The sequence below is a fragment of the Budorcas taxicolor genome, chromosome 9 (assembly GCF_023091745.1).
Source record: "Budorcas taxicolor isolate Tak-1 chromosome 9, Takin1.1, whole genome shotgun sequence".
NCBI classification, from domain to species: Eukaryota; Metazoa; Chordata; class Mammalia; order Artiodactyla; family Bovidae; genus Budorcas; species Budorcas taxicolor.
Window position 1 is genome coordinate 39,597,556 of NC_068918.1, and position 21,169 is coordinate 39,618,724.

At 33.9% G+C, this 21,169-nt stretch overlaps 1 protein-coding gene across 1 annotated transcript in view; it reads right to left on the reverse strand.

The window, feature by feature from the left end:
- The window catches only part of GRIK2 (glutamate ionotropic receptor kainate type subunit 2), a 726,582-nt gene that overhangs the window by 149,449 nt on the left and 555,964 nt on the right, over nt 1-21,169 (reverse strand). The window contains exon 11 of the mRNA XM_052645572.1: nt 5,877-6,100. Within this exon, the coding sequence (XP_052501532.1) occupies nt 5,877-6,100 (224 nt within the window). The remainder of the gene's footprint in view (nt 1-5,876; nt 6,101-21,169) is intronic.

Sequence of the window (21,169 nt, forward strand, 5' to 3'; positions counted from 1 at the left end):
AAGCCAAACGTTCATTAAATTCTAGAAAAAAATCTAAATAGGAAGAGGAACAACAGATAGGCTTCTCTGCAATTTACTTAGGTTAAAAAATACTGAAAAATAAAAGCAAAATATATCTAAAATTATGGAGAGGTAAACCTGAAATGATATTCTAGTAAGAGGTGGGAAAGTTGGTGGCAAAGGCATAGAACAAAATTGGCATTTCATTTCAGTGTGACAACAGTCTTTTTGACAGCAGGTTAGTTAACATTGCACATCCCACCAAAACAGTAATCCATTTCCAAGTGCATAATAATTCATTGTTGCCCTTCACTGTATATTAAATGTCACCCATCATTGTGACAGGAATATAAAAGCTACTGCACACTAGTCAGGAGCCAAAATCAAAGCTGTTAATGCAAGCACTTTGGACAGGGTTTTCCAAACCCAGTTAAACCATCAAAAAAAACCCACTATGTTTACAACATCTTTACCCCTGAGCTCCAAGAGAAATATAGACTATTTTTGCAAGTATGAGGACTCTCAGTAAGGCAATAGCCTTGTCATCTTGTGACTGCAGACCATGTTAGAGCCAACACATATATCAAGATGGTCTTGGCAGTCACTGTAATAATAACAAACCCTTGAACAGGTTCTAGGCAGACGAACCCTTGCTCCCCTGCAAACTAACCCAATAATACAATAGTTAATACTCTAAAATCATAAAAACCATGCAAAGTAATTCAACACAAAATTACATAAGAAATTCCTATATTCTTTTTAACTAAGAAAATCTAATCTTATATATTTAACAGTTTGAGTAGCCCTGATTTGCTATTCTTGATAAGAAGGCCAGGTTAGTCAATATTGCTTGGTTTCTTTTACTCTTTCTTTTATATTTGTCCTATTCATTTGCTCATTTAAGTAACCTAAGAAATTTTTCTGTGTAATAATATCCTTACTACCAAATTTGGTATAGTGTTATTTTTCATCTTCAGAATTTATTTGTATCTAATTTTAAAATGCCAATTTCAGAATAAAATATGCAATGTTCTTATATGCTTAGTGAATATTATTAAATTTACATCAATCCTGTTGGAGGGAAATGTATATGTCATTATTACTTTCTTTTAGGTTCAATTTTTAGTTCTTAATTTCTATATACCAAACTACTAAGGACCTCAGACCAAGATTTACATGCTAAATTTCTAAACAGCCCTAGTTTTCCTGGAAACAACTATAGCTAAAAGAAAATTTCAAACTCTCTAATATTACAGGGATTTAAATTGACTCATTTTATAAATAGGACCTATCTTAGCAATACTATCTATATTTTTAAAAAGGAAATATTTGAAGCAAGGTGAAAAATAATCTCTCATTAGTACAAAGGGTGGGTTCCCTAAATAGGCTTATTATATGACTAACTGCCATCTCTATACTAATATACCTAGAAAAAGAAAATAAAAGAATAGAAAGAAAGAGGAAAAGATTTAGGGGCACATATGATTAAGTACAAGCCCATTACGGAAAAGATTTCTTCCTAATCCTCTGTCAACCAGGAGCTATTGTTAGAATACCTAAGGTAAAGCCATTGTATGCCTAGAATGTAGTAGCTCAGGTTCATTTTTACTTTTAAATAAGAGTTCTCAGTTAATTAAGATAAGCATGCTGATTATGCCATTATGCTATAAACAATAATGCAACTGTTTGTGAGAGATCATGGTCTATAAAGCCATTCCGGGACAAACAAACAATATCATATATCTTGATTTTAATATTCACTAAAATAAATTTAGAGAATCTTCAAGTATTTCTTAGAATTTTTCTTATAAAAAAGTGAGGGGAAATATTAAAATGGTATTATAATTTACCTTTAAATTTAATTTTAAAAATATAAAAATCTAAGAATTATTATCATTTATCAGTTTATCACAAATTTAATGTTGTTAATACTGTGATACAACAGATATGCAATAAGACTCAAATCTAGTATTCTAGTGATAAATAACAAACTGCTTTATGTCTTATTTCCTTTATAGTTGTATATTTTTCAGTGAAACATACATTAACAAGTCATCTTCAGATAAATACATATAAAATATATGCAATCATTAAAAATGTTGGATAACTATAAAATATTTTCACCACTTTCATTCAAACCCAATATATATGTGTCAGATAAACACATTGGTTAAGAGCTTATTAGTGAATAAATGTATCAAGTCATGTTTGTTCTTGGATTTGAGCATCTGGTACAATTCTTAGAACATTATAGGTATCTAGTAGATAATTGCTGAATAAATTAATCTATAGATGAAGGGTATAAATTAATGCTTAATACTTTATGGAATACTAATTCTCCAGTGTTCACTACAGGTTGAAGAAATATTTGACTAATCAAGTGAATGATTGATGGAATAATTAAAGTGGAAACAGAAAACAAACTGAAGGTGTGGCTTGGTAGCTAAAAAGATAAAGAAGATTAACTGCAACAGTAAAAATTGGGACAATGTCATCTGGTGACTGAAAAAAAGTAAAGTAATGCCAATTAAAAATTATAATTATATTTTAATTATTTATTATATTTTAATTTTGAGATAAAATAGATATTACATAGTTTCTCAAAATATCATATAAAATAATATGCAATAATCTAAGAAATATGAATTCTGTTGAAGTGATATTACTTTAGAACTTTTCATTTTTATGAATTTCAGTGGAAATAAAATGATATCTGAGAATTTTTACATGTAATTTGTCTTTCTTTGTTATCTTATGATAAGGACAAAGAATATGCATAAAGAAAATGTGATTTTAATTTTGACATCAATAATGATGTTCACTTCATTTTTCAAAATCAGTGATCTCTATATGGCATAAGATATAATGCTTATTCATAGATAAAAATGCTATGCTTATTTTGAATTGATAACAAATGATTATAATGCCATTTTGGTTAGAAAAGTAATTAAGTTCTTTGCAATTGAAATTCAGACATTTTGCTGTTATTTGTACATCGTGAACTTCTTTCACAGTAGCAGGAGTTCAATACAATGTCAGAGTGGATTTTAGTTATCCAAAATCATTTTGTTTTGGAGGTTCAGTTTAGAATTTAAATTGACTCTATTCATGAAATTTTCTTTTCATTTGAGTTTTAGTTTTATTTTTTAATTTGACAATATTTATATGAGATAACAATGTTGAGAATTGAAGGAAATATTCTGAGATAATATGTAAAGAATTGATTTTCACTATGTATACTTTTTCAAGAACATCAAATATATTTATTACTTAATAGAGGATACCCTATACTATTTTAATAGAATATTTGTTAATTTACCTATAAATGAAGATATTAAGCTTAATTTTTCAAACTATATGAAATTGTTATCTCATTATTGAATGATGTGCTGAAATAGAATCATTTTCAAATCCATTCATTTAATCACTGACAAAATTCAACAGTAATATTCTAAAAGTCAAAGACAAAAAAATGGCATACCTGTTAATGGTATGTTTTCAGATAGAAGGGCATGGATGGATTTCTTTTCTGTAAAATTTGTATAGCTTATCATAATTCTACAGATATTATATGATTTCATGTTAATCAAAGTAAGAGCTATAGATAATTTTAGAAGTGCAAATCAATATCACATGATTCTATTTGCTAATACACTTTTAAGCTGGAATTATATTCAGATGTCTCCATATTTGCTTTTGAACCTAATTTTAGAAGATTTAGGCACAGAATATAGGAATATCTAAAATTTCTAAGTTGATTTTAAAGTAATTCAATAGTCTCTGCTTAAGATTCCCTGGAAACTGATATTAGAACTTAATTTAGCCTGACTGATGCCCACACAATGGCCTCATAACTGTCTCAGGACATTTTCCTCTAGGCTTTGTTTATATGCTTCCTGAGAATTTTGTTAATTGATTAAGAGGGAACAGGTGTACCTGCAGACATCAAGAAAGAATTTTTCTATACTTCAGAATCTTTGTTTTTTTCTGTTTGTTCTGTGGGTGGGCTGCAGAGTTCTTTACTCATTGAATTATTTAAGCTGTAATCCATGAACTCAATTCTCTGAACACATAAACCAGGATGGCTTGTGTTAGACACTATAAAAAATGATGCAATTGGTCCAAAGAATCTCAAACATGAGGTTGAGTTTTATTTGCATAAGATATGGAAAAAACTGGAGCTAAAAATTTATGAGCTTCATATACCAAATTCTCACTTTGGGGGGAAAACACTCTAAAATTCAAATAAAATTTTTAACTCAATCTACCATATAACTACATATGTAATATGAATATATGATTATAATACAGATTTTCAGTCAAATACAACTAATAATTTTCTGAAGAACTCACATGTTAATACTGAAATTATTAGGTGGAAAATGATAAGTCTATATAACATTTATGTGTAAATATATACACATATATTTCAGAAATGTGTATTATAAAAATATAAATATATGATAATTTTATTTTTTTCTTAACTGAATAAACTAAGCATTTTTCATGCTAGGAAAAAATATATGACTTTGTTAAAAATGTTCAAGGAAGAACAAATGTTCTTAGTGATAATTGATCAGAAGACTCCCACATAATGTAATTGAAAAAAATAACCCACATATTTAATACTTAAATTTGGATTAAAACAAAAATATTTATAGTTGCACTTTTTAAGTGTTATTATCAATGTGAAAAATTATAATTCATCTTGGATTTAGAGTTCTCTTTTTGATATCTGATAGAAAATAAATATTCAAAGACTACACTAAGTATTGACTTGGAAAGTCATTTGAGTAACAGTGGAACTCTGAGTCTGGTATAGTTTTAATCTCCTTAATCAAGACTAAAAAAAAAACCAAAAAACTAAACCATATCAAAATAATCTCTCTGTTGAAAATTTGATAGGTAAACAGAAATAAAACATGACCACAAATATTCACTTCCAGAGTGACAACAGAGTAGCAAAAACCACATATAGTGAGGTATATCATAGACTTTAAAAGTCATTATAAGACATAAACATATGTATTTTTCACTTAGGCAATTGAGTTTCTCATCCTGTGATTTAAATATACCTACATGTCAACAAATATAATGGAATTTTTTGTGGTGATGTGTTTATTATGTGAAAAAATATATACATTTTACATAGAAAATCATGATAGGTTTTTATACTAAAAAAACTTATTTTTGATCAGCTTTTTTTTTTTTTTAAGCCTCCTTTTAAATTTTACTACTTTGGTTTTTCTTATAAGTATTTCATTAATTTAAATTAGTAAAACATATTGTTTTGCTGTCTGGTCCAAGATAAATTTTCAAAATGAGGAAGTAATTTTTATATCATAGTGATCTGAACTGCTTTTAGTTCCTAATTAAGAAGAGTAATCTCTAACACATCCCTGCTGCTGCTGCTGCTGCTAAGTCTCTTCAGTCATGTCTGACTCTGTGTGACCCCATAGATGGCAGCCCACCAGGCTCCCCCGTCCCTGGGATTCTCCAGGCAAGAACACTGGAGTGGGTTGCCATTTCCTTCTCCAATGCATGAAAGTGAAAAGCGAAAGTGAAGTTGCTCAGTCGTGTACGACTCTTAGCGACCCCATGGACTGCAGCCCACCAGGCTCCTCCATCCTTGGGATTTTCCAGGCAAGAGTATCGGAGTGGGTTGCTATAGCTTACTGACATAACCAGCATGCTTTCTGCCCAAAAAGGCATCACAGTACATTTTATAAGCTATATGACTTAGAAGTTCATTATTCTACAGCACTTCATGGGAAATAAAGAAAAAGAAAAGTAAAATTGATTGTGACTTTTGACAATTATTAGTTAGAAAAAAGAGGTAACAATTGCCAAAAAAATCACAAAAGTGAGCATGTTACCTGGCTATGACAAAGAGCACACAACTGACACCCAAGTAAGCCAGCAGAATATACATCCAGATATCAGGGGAGAGAGGATTCAGGAAGGAGAAGACGCCTGGGTTTGTACCATTGGGCTTGCGGTACAAAATACTTATTCCAAGTGTCATAAAGGGCTTGGAAAAGTCGATGACCTTCTCTCGAACGTAGGTAATAGCCAGTGGAGCAACTGCAAGGTCAGCTTTCTGTAGAGAGAAACATAAAAAAGCAAAAAAAAAATTGCTCTTAAGTCACAAGAAGGTAGCAATCATATTAAATAAAACAAAGACTTTACACTTCAGAATTGTCTCAAAACAGTCACGTTAACATTTAAAGCATTCTTTACTCTGAAGTGAAGTATTTGATTTACTGTGCTACTTATTTCTATGATTTTCTAGATTAGCAAATCCGCAGTTATGGCAAGTACATATAGAAAGAAAAAACTGTATAGGATGAAAAAACTGAAAAAACTATCATACATTTAGGACCTGAATTATTATGCTATTAAACTAGCTCATAATACTTTAATTTGAACTTTATAAACAATATCAATTGTTATTTTCTAAACACTATGGTCAAATTGTAAACAATAATAATAACTACCTCAAATTGTTTAACTGATAATCAGGAAACACGTCTTTTACTGGTTTTAAAACTATAGAGTACCGTTAAAATGTTTTAGTCTTTAAACAGTTAACATTGTAAAAATCCTCTTTTAATATGATTGTGTTTACTGCCTCTGAGTTTTGTTTCTATCTCTCTAATTTGTTTTATATTATTTAATGAAAATCCTTGCAGCCTTGCCTAAATCACATTAGGAAATTAGTTTTTCAATTTTCACAAAGTTGCTAATTTTCCACGGTAGCTTAAATATGTTAAATTACTAATGCTTTCCACTCACCATGTTATAACCATCTGTCAGGGATGAACTTAAGCTCTAACGTATTTCAAAAAATAATTATAATATTTTGAAATAACAAAAGCATTTATTTCAACCTATGATAGGAACCTATATTTCTATATTTCTTTTATGTTTATAAATATATGGAGCTTTCAGAGAATACATAGAAATGCTCATCTGAAAGAGCTACAGCAAGGTGTACAACAAAATGAAATTGGCCCTTTACTGTTTTCTTTTCTCAGGAATTGTTGGAGGACCTAAGGAAGAAATTTCTCTAAGAGGCTAAGTTTGTTGACAGTGTTATTCTGAGTATGTGTTTATACGCATTTGTGTGTTGTGGGGGGGCGTGGGAGATGTTGGATAGAATATCTTTGATAGTAGCAATGGAGAAAGACAGACATTTCCTAACAACCAGAAAGGAAAAACAGATCTTCAGGGTCCTGGGAAGAGTACAATCTTATTTCACATTCATAAGTCAAGGAATATCAACTTATCACTAATAATATCCCTGGAGAATTTGCTATGCAACAGGCATTGTGCTAAGAAGGCTCCTTGAATTGTTACATTTAATTATTACACAATCCTACTATTTAGTCCCAGTTTCAGATATGTAAAGTGAAACCACAGATGTTAAAAACTTGTTCATTGTCATAGTGTGAATTTAGCAATGGAACCAAGGGCATAAACCTAAGCTTTTGGAATCTATACTAAAACTAACCAAGACGTGCATCTCAGAAACTAGAAATGGAACCATGGAGACATCATTCATTTATTCATGATAGATTTTGTAGAACTGGAAAGGGAACAAGAATCCACAGAAGCAAGGGTGGGAATTGATAGATTATAGTCTCAGAATTTAGAGGGTCAGGTGCAGAGTACAAGCAAATAGAGTATTTTCCACAAAAGAGATAGCACTTCCTCCAAGACAGAAAAAAGGAAGTAAAGATTGTCTGAAAAAACAAACAAGTTAGAGAAGGAAAGTGATAACTACAAGGTTTATATATATAAATGTATATATATTTTTTTTAAAAAAAGGACAACATAGAGTGGTGGTTTATTCCTAATTTGCTGATTGAATTCAGCACAGTTTTATCATGTGTCACTGAACTTCATAACCTGCCCTCCTCTTAGGCACACAGAAAGCAAAATTCTGTCACATATAAAATGTGCAATTGAATATGCTTTAAACTCATAAAATACTTTTTAATTTGTACAATATTATCAAAAGTTAAGAAACAATTCAAGTAATATATATTGATACAAATTTACCACATTATTCCAAAGATGTTGTTCCATAGGCTTATATTAATATGATTCACAAAGCATACATCAAATTTCAAAATTTATTCAGCACTGCCTAAAAAAGTTATATTCCAATTATTAAAGGAAAAAACCCCCACAAATATATGTAATATGCTTTCAATTATAAAATAAATCAATTATTTGAAACAAAAGATACAGACACTTTTACCCATTTAAAAAAAATGCAGTGTTGCATGTGTAGAATAGAATATTACCCAGCAACATAGAGAAATGTGCTGTGAGTTAGTCACTCAGTCAACTGTTTGTGACACCATGGACTATAGCCCACCAGATTCTTCTGCCCATGGAATTTTCCAGGCATTAATATTATAGTGGATTTCCATTTCCTATTCCAGAGGATCTTCCCAATCCAGTGATCCAACCTGCAACTCTTGCATCTCTTGCATGGGCAGGTGGATTCTTTACCACTGTGTCACCTGGGAAGCCGTCGAGAAATGTGCTATCAAGCCACAAAAAGACACAGAAGACCCTAAATACAAATTGCTAAGTGAAAGATGCCAGTCTGAAAAGACAACATATTGTACAATTCCATATATACGACATTCCGGAAGAGACAAAACTATAAATACAATAAAGAGATCAGTGAGTACCCAGATATCCAGAGATGAGAGAGTAATGAATAGGCAGAGCACAGAACATTTTCAGGGCAGTGATGCTATCCTGTATGACACTGCAATGATGGATACATGACACTACACATTTATCAAAATCCATAAAACTAAAAGGAATCCATAAAATGGAAGATACAAAGAAGAATGAACCTTAGTGAAAAATATGGATTTTAGCTAATAATATCAATAAAAGTTCATCACTTGTAACAAATGTACTACACTCATGGTATCTGATATTAAGAGCAATTGTAGGGAAAGGGGGTAAGATAGAGAAGATATATGGAATCTCTACTTCCTGCAGAATTTAATAATAAACCTAAAACAGATCTTAAAATGCCTATTAACTATTTTTAAATAAGAGTTTTTAAACCATATCCTCAGTTAGTAGAATTCATGTTATATCTTGATTAATTAAAACTAGGTTGTTAACTATTAAATGTAAAACACAAAATTTACTGAACATCACTGGTCAAAAATAAGCCATATTGAATACGCAAGTAAAGTAATGCTCAAAATTCTCCAAGCCAGGCATCAGCAATAGGTGAACCGTGAACTTCCAGATGTTCAAGCTGGTTTTAGAAAAGGCAGAGGAACCAGAGATCAAATTGCCAACATTCGCTGGATCATCAAAAAAGCAAGAGAGTTCCAGAAAAACATCTATTGCTGTTTTATTGACAATGCCAAAGCCTTTGACTGTGTGGATCACAATCAACTGTGGAAAATTCTGAAAGAGATGGGAATACCAGACCACTTGACCTGCCTCTTGAGAAACCTATAAACAGGTCAGGAAGCAGCAGTTAGAACTGGACATGGAACAACAGACTGGTTCCAAATAGGAAAAGGAGTACGTCAAGGCTATATGTTGTCATCCTGCTTATTTAACTTATATGCAGAGTACATCATGAGAAACGCTGGGCTGGGAGAAGCTCAAGCTGGAATCAAGATTGCTGGGAGAAATCTCAATCACCTCAGATATGCAGATGACACCACCCTTATGGCAGAAAATGAAGAGGAACAAAAAAGCCTCTTGATGAAAATAAAAGAGGAGAGTGAAAAAGTTGGCTTAAAGCTCAACATTCAGAAAACGAAGATCATAGCATCCAGTCAATCACTTCATGGCAAATAGATGGGGAAACAGTGGAAACAGTGTCAGACTTTATTTTCTTGGGCTCCCAAATCACTGCAGATGGTGACTGCAGCCATGAAATTAAAAGATGCTTACTCCTTGGAATAAAAGTTATGACCAACCTAGATAGCATATTGAAAAGCAGAGACATTACTTTGCCAACAAAGGTCCGTCTAGTCAAGGCTATGGTTTTTCCAGTGGTTATGTATGGATGTGAGAGTTGGACTGTGAAGAAAGCTGAGCACCGAAGAATTGATGCTTTTAAACTGTGGTGTTGGAGAAGACTCTTGAGAGTCCCTTGGGATTTCTTTGGAAGGAATGATGCTAAAGCTGAAACTCCAGTACTTTGGCCACCTTGTGCGAAGAGTTGACTCATTGGAAAAGACTCTGATGCTGGGAGGGATTGGGAGCAGGAGGAAAAGGGGATGACAGAGGATGAGCTGGCTGGATGGCATCACTGACTCGATGGACATGAGTCTGAGTGAACTCCAGGAGTTGGTGATGGACAGGGAGGCCTGGCGTGCTGCGATTCATGGGGTCGCAAAGAGTTGGACATGACTGAGCGACTGAACTGAACTGAATGCACACCAAAGATATGCTAAAAATCCATTTAAAAAATGAGACCTCAGAACTATCTTGCAGCAGTAAAGATGACCACTTACTTATACATTATAGCATTATCTGTTAATAAGCTCTGACCTCATTAGAAACCCATTAATAATATAATATTTTTGGAATAGATTCAAGATGTTATTATATTAAAGATGTTTATAATGAGAGCTGTGGTATTTTCCCATGAAACATCATGTTATTAAAGATTGAGCATTTGGAGAAAAGCCCCTGAGGGTCAAATAGAATCACCTCAGAACTTTCAATCTCTGTAGATAGAGGTTAGTATGATTTGATGAAAATTGACTTGGTAATTGATTTTATTTTAAAGAATAAAGTATTCCTGGATTAGGAAGAGCCAGTAGTCAAAACTGATTTTTAAAAACTATTTCATCAATAGAAATATAAATAAGTAAATTGTTAAGTGTCACATGGATAGTACAAACGAAAGGGAGAGTTCACATCTACCACCAGATTGGGTCACAGAAGACCTTTCCAAACAATTATACTTGCATTACAGCTTGAAGAAGGAGCCTGAGATAACAAAGGTCTGAATTAGGAGGGTGATAATAGCAGGAAAAAATAATATGTTAGCAGTAGCTAGCATCAAATGGATTCATCCTGGGCCAACACTATATTGCATTCTTTGCCCATAATAATTATCATCAATTCTCACAACAGATAAACCAAATCTGTAGTGTGATTTCCTTTCCATGGATGAAAAAAACCAGAACTGTGAGAGTTTAAACAGTTTGATCCCAAAGATTATTTAACCGTATTAATTTCCCACCATTTTCTGTACAATCATCCAAATACATCATGACTAATTCTTCTGCTACAGTTCCTATATTCCCCTACCCCAAATGATCTCCCCATTTCTCCACTATACAAATCCTATGACACATCTCTGATACTTTTCCTCCAATGTAGGCATCCCTGAATATACTCTACACATTAATTTCTCCTAAGCATGAGTTTGAGTGAACTCTGGGAGTTGGTGATAAACAGGGAGGCCTGGCGTGCTGCAATTCATGAGGTCACAAAGAGTTGGACACGACTGAGCCACTGAATTGAAATGAACTGAAGCAAATGTGTATGCCCTTATAAACTTAACCACGCAATTTAACATGCAACAGTACTTTGTTGTGTTATTTCTGAGTTTTTCACAGGTGAGTCACCTAATATGAGAGTTCTGAATGCACACATTGTTGCAATTGTATTATCAGAATGTAAGCACTTTGAAGCCTGCAGGCATTCTCTTCAATCAAAGCACATAGCACTGAACTGAGAATGGTAAAGTAGCTCTCCCTGGAAATTTCACAAAGATGTCTAGGCAGCACTATTTTATTAATTTAATAAGGATTAATTTACTATCATTCTATGTGAAACTCTTCCAAACTGTCTTATTTAGCCCTTGATCATAATCAATCTAACGTCTCTAGGGTATTGGACAAATCTGACACCAAGGAATAGCTTAGCAAATGTTTGCTGAACACAGTTTCAATTTAAGTTACTGAAATGTTAAAAGAAAATTAAAAGGAAATCACTGAGAATTTTAAAATTAAACTTTTTTCTGATCTTGTACTAGAAATGAGATTTATTTGTACATTAATATAATTCTTAGTGAACTAGCCATCTAGGGAGAACAGAATAATTCTTTTTGTGGAGTTATATAGCTAATAGTAGTCCTTTGATTAATGTCTCATTAAAGATCAAAGTAGAATGGTAGAATTTATTGGTGTAAGTTCTAATTCCATAATACAAAAATTAGATAATAAAGCAAATCTTCATGAATGCCACAATGACCCCAAATTTGATCATGTTAAGGAAACTTCTATTATGAAGTCCAAGAATCAAAGAACATAACAATGTTATGTTATTTGTGACCTGATCAGTGAGACATTTTATACATACTTCTGAAAGTTCTTGCAGTTTAACCATGGAAAACCAGTTCTAAACATTTTCTTTTCCATAGTTTTCTGAAATGCTTAGTAAAAGGGTAAAATAAAGTAGTAAGTGCACATGAATAAATTGGAATGTTTTAACTGATTTAGTTACGACATTTAAGCTAGTTAAAAAAATGATGTGTATTAAATTAAATGTCACTTATCAGTGGTAGCATACTTTCCCAAATTCTTCACGAAGTATAAATCTGAACAAATGCTTTGCCTCTGTGTGTACTTTCAGAGAAACAGTTCATTTTCTGTAAATATGGTAGAGAATCCTCCCAGTTGGAATCTTGCATGATACCTGCTTTCAGTCTTATGCAACTAGTATTTGTTCTTGATCTAAAAGCCAGAAAGGTTTTTAGATTTTTTTTTTTCAGTTGTTTCTTTCTTCTTTTTTTATTGAAGGATAATTGCTTTACAGAATTTTGTTGTTTTCTGTCAAACTCAACATGAATCAGCCATAGGTATACATATATCCCCTCCCTTTTGAACCTCCCTCCCATCTCCCTCCCCATTCCACCCCTCTATATATAGAGCTCCTGTTTAAGTTTCCTGAGCCATACATCAAATTCCTGTTGGCTATCTATTTTACACATGGTAATGTAAGTTTCCATGTTATTCTTTCCATACATCTCACCCTCTCCTCCCCTCTCCCCATGTCTGTAAGTCTATTCTCTGTGTCTATTTCTCCATTGCTGCCCTGTTAAGTTCTTCAGTACCATCCTTCTAGATTCCATATATATGTATGTTAGAATATGATATTTATCTTTCTCTTTCTGACTCACTTCACTCTGTATAATAGGTTATAGGTTCATCCACCTCATCAGAACTGACTCAAATGTGTTCCTTTATATGGCTGAGTAATATCTCATTGTGTATCACAATTTATTTATCCATTCATCTCTTTATGGACATCTAGGTTGCTTTCATGTTCTAGCTATTGTAAATAGTGCCACATTGAACAACGGGATACATGTGTCTTTTTCAGTTTTGGTTTCCTCAGGGTATATGCCTAGGAGTAGGATTGCTGGGTCATATGGTGGCTTTATTCTTAGTTTTTTAAGGAATCTCTATACCACCTTCCATAGTGGCTGTATCAATTTACATTTCCATCAACAGTGCAAGAGTGTTCCCTTTTCTCCACATCCTCTCCAGCATATATTGTTTGTAGACTTTTTGATGAGGGCCATTCTGACCAGTGTGAGGTGATATCTCATTGTGGTTTTGATTTGCATTTCTCTAATAATGAGTGATATTGAGCATCTTTTCATGTGTTTGTTAGCCATCTGTATGTCTTCTTTGGAGAAATGTCTGTTTAGGTCTTTTCCCCACTTTTTGATTGGGTTGTTTGTTTTTCTGGCATTGGGTTATATGAGCTGCTTATACATTTTGGAAATTAATATTTTGCTAGTTGTTTCATTTGCTATTATTTTCTCCTATTCTGAAGGCTGTCTTTTCACCTGCTTATAGTTCTCTTTGCTGTGCAAAAACTTTTAAGTTTAATTAGGCCCCACTTCTTTACTATTGTTTTTATTTCCATTACTCTAGAAGGTGGGTCATAGAAAATCTTGCTTTGATTTATGTCACCGAGTGTTCTGCCTATGTTTTCCTCTAAGAGTTTTATAGTTTCTGGTCTTACATTTAGGTCTTTAATTCATTTTGAGTTTTTCTTTGTGTATGGTGTTAGAAAGTGTTCTAATTTCATTCTTTTACACATAGCTGTCCAGTTTTCCCAGCACCATTTATTGAAGAGGCTGTCTTTGCAACATTGTATATTCTTGCCTCCTTTGTCAAAAATAAGGTACCCATAGGTGCATGGGTTTATTTCTGGGCTTTCTATCTTGTTCCATTGGTCTATATTTCTGTTTTTGTGCCAGTGCCATACTGTCTCGATGACTGTAGCTTTGTAGTATAATCTGAAGTCAGGAAGGTTGATCCCTCCAGCTTTATTCTTTTTTCTCAAGACTGCTTTGGCTATTTGGCATCTTTTGTGTTTCCATATGAATTGTGAATTTGTTTATTCTAGTTCTGTGAAAAAATGCCGTTGGTAATTTGATAGGGATCACACTGAATCTGTAGATTGCATTAGGTAATATAATAATTTTCAAAATATTGATTTTTCCTACCCAAGAATATGGAATATCTCTCCCTCTGTTTATCTCATCTTTGATTTCTTTCATTTAAAAGATCTTTCTGGACTTTTTTTTTCAAATGTGTATTTCTTTAATTTTGAAAAATATACACAGGAGAAGCCATGTGCTTTACATAGGAAACACACATTAACAAAGCATTTCTTATATTTTCCCAAAATTCTATTATATCTATCTAAAACTTTTAAATTAAATATATCAGGACCTTTTAAGTTAAAATGAGATCCCTGAAACTACTGGATACACTCACTTTTTCTCAAGATCAAATGAACAGAGAATGTGAATATGGTTTGTGTTAAAAAAGGTTTATTGTTAGCTTTATTGCCTTTGGTCTATTAGATGCAACTTTATTGCAGCTTTGTAAACAGAATACATTTCTTTAAAAAAACTGATCAAAATTTTCCATACACATAACTCTATATGATAGATTACAGTGCAACACTCTTGTTACATAGTTATAGAAATACTATAGAACCCAAGAGCATAGGGTAAGCAAAAGAAATGCAGTCCTGAGCCATTTGAAAAAGATGATTTGATGACTCTTTTTAAGTTTAGGTTTAGAAAACATGGAGGAGGGGGGCAAAATACATCCACACTGCAGTCAGGAGTGAAATACATTAAATACCTGTTCAGCGAGACACATGTGGGAGCAAATGGTGAATTTCAGACACATGCACACTCACTCATTTTCCCATTTCTTCTCCTGCTACCAGAAAAGCCTTTCTGGTCATTTAAATGTACAAACCAAATTATCATTTCTTGCTCAGAATCTTCTACTGACTTCCAACACACAGAGAATAAAATTTAATCTCATCCTACACCCACGCTACCTTATGTCATCAGTTCCAATCACCTGCTGGTCTTAGTTGGATTACTCTTGTTCCAACAACTCTGGTCCCCATGCTAATTTTCAAACCTGTGCACACATTTCTGTTCAAGATCTTTCTACCTGCTATTCCTTCTGCCTGGAAATCTTGTCCCTCATACTTCCACATAGCTTATTCTCCTCTTTCATGTATGTGTCTGTTCTGATGTCAGTCACTCAAAGGGATCTTTACTGACCATTCATTCTATCACATTTATTTACTGACCATGTTTTCCTTTTCTTCATAAAACTTTTCATAACCTGCAATTATGTCACTTATTGTCAACCTATTCCAATAGAATAGAGGTTCCTTTAGAATAAGGAGTTTCTTTTATTTTGTACAATTCTGTATCTCCAGTACCTAAGTACAGTGCCTAACACTAGTAGTTAATTAATGACAAAGTAGTCATTAATTAACAAATTAATAATTTATAATAAATAAACTAATAAACATTTAAAGTGAATGAATAAATGGATAAAACTATCACTATTGCTAACTCTACCCCCAGCCACTCCCCAAACTTCTTTACAGAAGATAATATTCCTGAGGTTCATCTTCTGACTGATTTTTCTCCTAAAGAATTCTTCTAGATTGGTTTTGTATCATTGTTGTCATAAAGACCATACAGTAATAAAGATAAAAATATTTAGGGAAAACACCTGCTTCCTTTTCCTTCAGACCACTGATATTTTTAGGTCTCTATTTCTGGCAGCATGAAAGAGAGATGCATAAGTTGTATAAATTTCATATCAAAGTTTAAACTTCCATCAATTGTATATATAACATATGGTATACAACCTAGTATCCAATTTTTAGATTTACAAAAAGCTTATATTTGAAAAATATGCCTTATAGTTGCTTTTCATCAAAGTAGCAACCACAAGGTCCACAGTGGAAAGTAAAGCAGTCAAACGAGTTTTTAAAATAAGGATCGTTTCACACCTGAAGACCTGACTAAGGACAACAGAATGAGAATTAAGAGAATTCTGGTTATGCAATGGCTAGGACACTGAGCTTCCACTGCAGAGGGCATGGGTTCAGTCCTTGGCTGGGAACTAGGATCTCATGCTGTATGGAGCAGCCAAAAAAAAAAAAAAAACCTGCAAAGTCAAAAATTAAACACTAATAGTAGTAGATTCAGCTGCTGAAGCAGCAGCTGTCACTTTATTAGTGTTTAAGTAAGCCTGCTGATAATTTCAAATGATATTGACTAAATCTACCAATCTTGCCACTAATGACAGAATGAAAAATGAACTTCTCAACCGATAATTCTTTAGAAGAGCCATGAACCCAGAACAATGATTTTTGTTTTGGTGGTGAGAGATAGGTGGTTAATTTTTTTAGAGTTTGTTTTCTGTTCATTCCCATCCAGAATCTGATTTCATTGTAAGCTCTCAATTGGTTTAGAAATTAATATTCCTATACTAAAATTGTTACCTCTTTTCTCACTGCAATATTTCCATGAAATTTATGTATTTATGTATTAATTAAGCTTTACTTAGCTCCCTCAGGAAAAAAAAAATAGGTTCACAGAAATTGAAGGTTTTTTTTCACATTGATAGTTTAAAGATCACTAAATTTCTAATAAAAACAATTGGAAACATGCATATTAGTATTTCAAAGTGGAATTGAGTATATGTATTATATACATAAACAAAGCACTGAATGATGGTGTCTCTGACATTTTCTTTCTGCATTTTTGGTATTACAGATTTCCTGATTTTTAAATAATTAATGTTTTTTAAAATTATAATTTGAGTTAAAATATTTTATTCTGCAAAGGACAATCACTTAAGTAGGAATGATATTCTATTACTTTCTACAATTCCTATGGTTATATTTAAACATACAGTAAAAACAACACAAGGAAAACAATCTAAAATATTATTCAAAATGTGATTCTATATTCATCCAACAAGTACTTGGGAAGTGAGAGATGTTGAATCACAGCTTTGACACAAATTTATATGGAAGTTTCAAACCAGAAACTAGAAACATGTCAACATGGTATTTAAAATCTCAGGTTATTTCTTGAGCCTATATAATTCATTTTTATTGATTTAAGCTATTATTCCACCTATATATCTTCAGCTAAACCTGTTTTCATACCCCGGTTTAAATGCTCTGGGAACAGAACTGGTGAACCAAGGAAAACTACTAGCACCAGAATGGATGCCTATAAACTACAAGGAACCGTCTTAATGGAACTGTGAACTTGTAATTCTGCTCTAGTAAACCATCAATGGACAACTGATTAAGCACATTGAATTTCCAGGATCTATTTTAAAATAATAGATAAATTATAAGAGTGGTAAATAACCAACATTATTAAATTTTCCAGTTATGAGCAGTTAGTGTTAAAATGGACATTACTTGGTTTAGAATAAATTTATTATTAATTTATTGAGACTATGTCTTGCAATAATGTTACTTCACAAAGGATTATTAAAACCTGACTATGCACCAGGCCTGGGCAAAGTTTAGGATACAAAGGTGTTTATGACAATCTCATTTCTCAGGTGACAGCTACACAAGAAAGTTTAACATAGAAACAACTGAAAAGATATAATAAGTACATCAGTTAAAGTATGTATATGGTGCAACTGTACTATAATTTTACTGATGTGGCCCATTGTTACTTTAATGGGTTAATACAAAATAATATTCTTTATCAGAATTTACATTAATCCTGCAAAACCTGGAGTTGAAATGGGACTGATACATAAATGCTCCATCAGTTGTTGTATTAAAGGAAGTGGGATGAACTCAAAAAGGAAAAGTGAGAGGCATTATAAGCCATCTTAAAGCTCCTACGGAGAAGGCAATGACAACCCACTCCAGTACTCTTGCCTGGGAAATCCCATGGAAGGAGGAGCCTGGTAGGCTACAGTCCATGGGGTCGCGAAGAGTCAGACATGACTGAGTGACTTCACTTTCACTTTTCACTTTCATTCACTGGAGAAGGAAATGGCAACCCATCCCAGTGTTCTTGCCTGGAGAATCCCAGGGATGGGGGGAGCCTGGTGGGCTGCCATCAGTGGGGTCGAACATAGTCGGACATGACTCCCGTGACTTAGCAGCAGTAGTAAAGCTCCAAAGTATTTACTGTCCATCACATGATTAACAATAGCTATGCTGAGGAGGTTAAAAATTAATGTGATCTTTATTTTTTTCGAAGTGATCTTTAAAGTGATACATTCTTTAATACATTTGTTCAGTCAGTTCAGTTCAGTTCAGTCACTCAGTCGTGTCAGACTCTGCGACCTCATGAATCGCAGCAAGCCAGGCCTCCCTGTCCATCACCAACTCCCAGAGTGCACTCAAACTCACGTCCATCGAGTCGGTGATGCCATCCAGCCATCTCATCCTCAGTCGTCCCCTCTCCTCCTGCCCCCAATCTCTACCAGCATCAGGGTCTTTTCCAATGAGTTAACTCTTCACATGAGGTGGCCAAAGTATTAGAGTTTCAGCTTCAGCATCAGTCCCTCCAATGAATACCCAGGACTGATCTGCTTTAGGATGGATTGGTTGGATCTCCTTGCAGTCCAAGCGACTCTCCAGAATCTTCTCCAACATCACAGTTCAAAAGCATCAATTCTTCGGCACTCAGTTTTCTTCACAGTCCAACTCTCACATCCATACATAACCACTGGAAAAACCATAGCCTTGACTAGATGGACCTTTGTTGGCAAGGTAATATTTCTGCCTTGAATATGCTATCTAGGTTGGTCATAACTTTCCTTCCTAGGAGTAAGCATCTTTTAATTTCATGGCTGCAATTACCATCTGCAGTGATTTTGGTCCCGAAAAAATAAAGTTTGACACTGTTTCCATTGTTTCCCCATCTATTTCCCATGAAGTGATGGGACCAGATGCCATGATATTAGTTTTCTGAATGTTGAGCTTCAAGTCAACTTTTTCACTCTCCTCTTTCACTTTCATCAAGAGGCTCTTTAGTCCCCGTTCACTTTCTGCCATAAAGGTGGTGTCATCTGCATATCTGAGGTTATTGATATTTCTCCCAGCAATCTTGACTTGAACTGTTCTTCTTCCAGCCCTGCGTTTCTCATGATGTACTCTGCATAGAAGTTAATACACACGGTGACAATATACAGCCTTGATGTACTCCTTTTCCTATTTGGAACCAGTCTGTTGTTCCATGTCCAGTTCTAACTGTTGCTTCCTGACCTGCATATAGGTTTCTCAAGAGGCAGGTCAGGTGGTCTAGTATTCCCATCTCTTTCAGAATTTTCCACAGTTTATTGTGATCCACACAGTCAAAAGCTTTGGCATATTCAATAAAGCAGAAATAGATGTTTTTCTGGAACTCTCTTGCTTTTTCAATGATCCAGCGGAAGTTGGTAATTCGATCTCTGGTTCCTCTGCTTTTTCTAAAACCAGCTTGAACATCTGGATGTTCGGCAAAGTAATGTCTAAAACTTTTAATATGCTGTATAGCTTGGTCATAGATTTTATTCCAAGGAGTAAGTGTCTTTTTATTTCATGGCTGCAGTCATCATCCGCAGTGATTTTGGAGCCCCCGAAAATAAAGCATGTCACTGTTTCCATTGTTTCCCCATCTATTTGCCATGAAGTGATGGGACCAGATGACATGATCTTAATTTTCTGAATGTTGAGCTTTAAGCCAACTTTTTCACTCTCCTCTTTTACTTTCATCAAGAGGCTCTTTAGTTCTTCACTTTCTGCCATGAGGGGGTTATACAAATACATATATATATATACACACATATATATATATATGTATACATATATGTATATGTATACATATATACATATATGAGGTTATCAATATTTCTTCCAGCAATTTTGATTCCAGCTTATGCTTCAGCTTTTGCTTCATCCAGCTCAGCATTTTGCATGATTTAATCTGCATATAAGTTAAATAAGCAGGGTGACAGTATACAGCCTTGATGTACACCTTTCCTGATTTGGAACCAGTCTGTTTTGCCATGTCCAGTTCTAACTGTTGCATCTTGGCCTGCATACAGATTTCTCAGGAGGCAGGTCAGATGGTCTGTATTTCTATATCCTGAAGAATTTCCCACAGTTTGTTGTGATCCACATAGTCAAAGCCTACAGTGTAGTCAATAAATCAGAAGTAGATACTTTTCTGGAAATCTCTCACCTTTTTGATGATCCAGCGGACACTGGCAATTTGATCTCTGGTTCTTCTGCCTTTTCTAAATCCAGCTTGAACATCTGGATGTTCATGGTTCATGTACTGTTGAAGCCTGGCTTGGAGAATTTTGAGCATTACTTTGCTAGCATGTGAGATGAGTGCAATTGCACGGTAGTTTGAATATTCTTTGACATTGCCTTTCTTTGGGATTGGATTGAAAACTGATCTTTTCCAGTCTTGTGGCCACTGGTGAGTTTTCCAAATTTGCTAGCGTACTGAGTGCAGCACTTTCACAGCATCATCTTTCAGGATTTGAAATAGCTCAACTGGAATTCCATCACCTCCATTAGCTTTGTTTGTAGTGACGCTTCCTTAGGCCCACTTGACTTCGCGTTACAGGATGTCTGGCTCTAGGTGGGCAATCACACCATTGTGGTTATCTGGGTCATGAAGATCTCTTTTGTATAGTTCTTCTGTGTATTTTTGCTGCCTCTTTTTAACATCTTCTGCTTCAGTTAAAGTGAAGTCGCTCAGTCATGTCCAACTCTTTGTGACCCCATGGACTGTAGCCGACCAAGCTCCTCTGTCCATGGGAGTTTC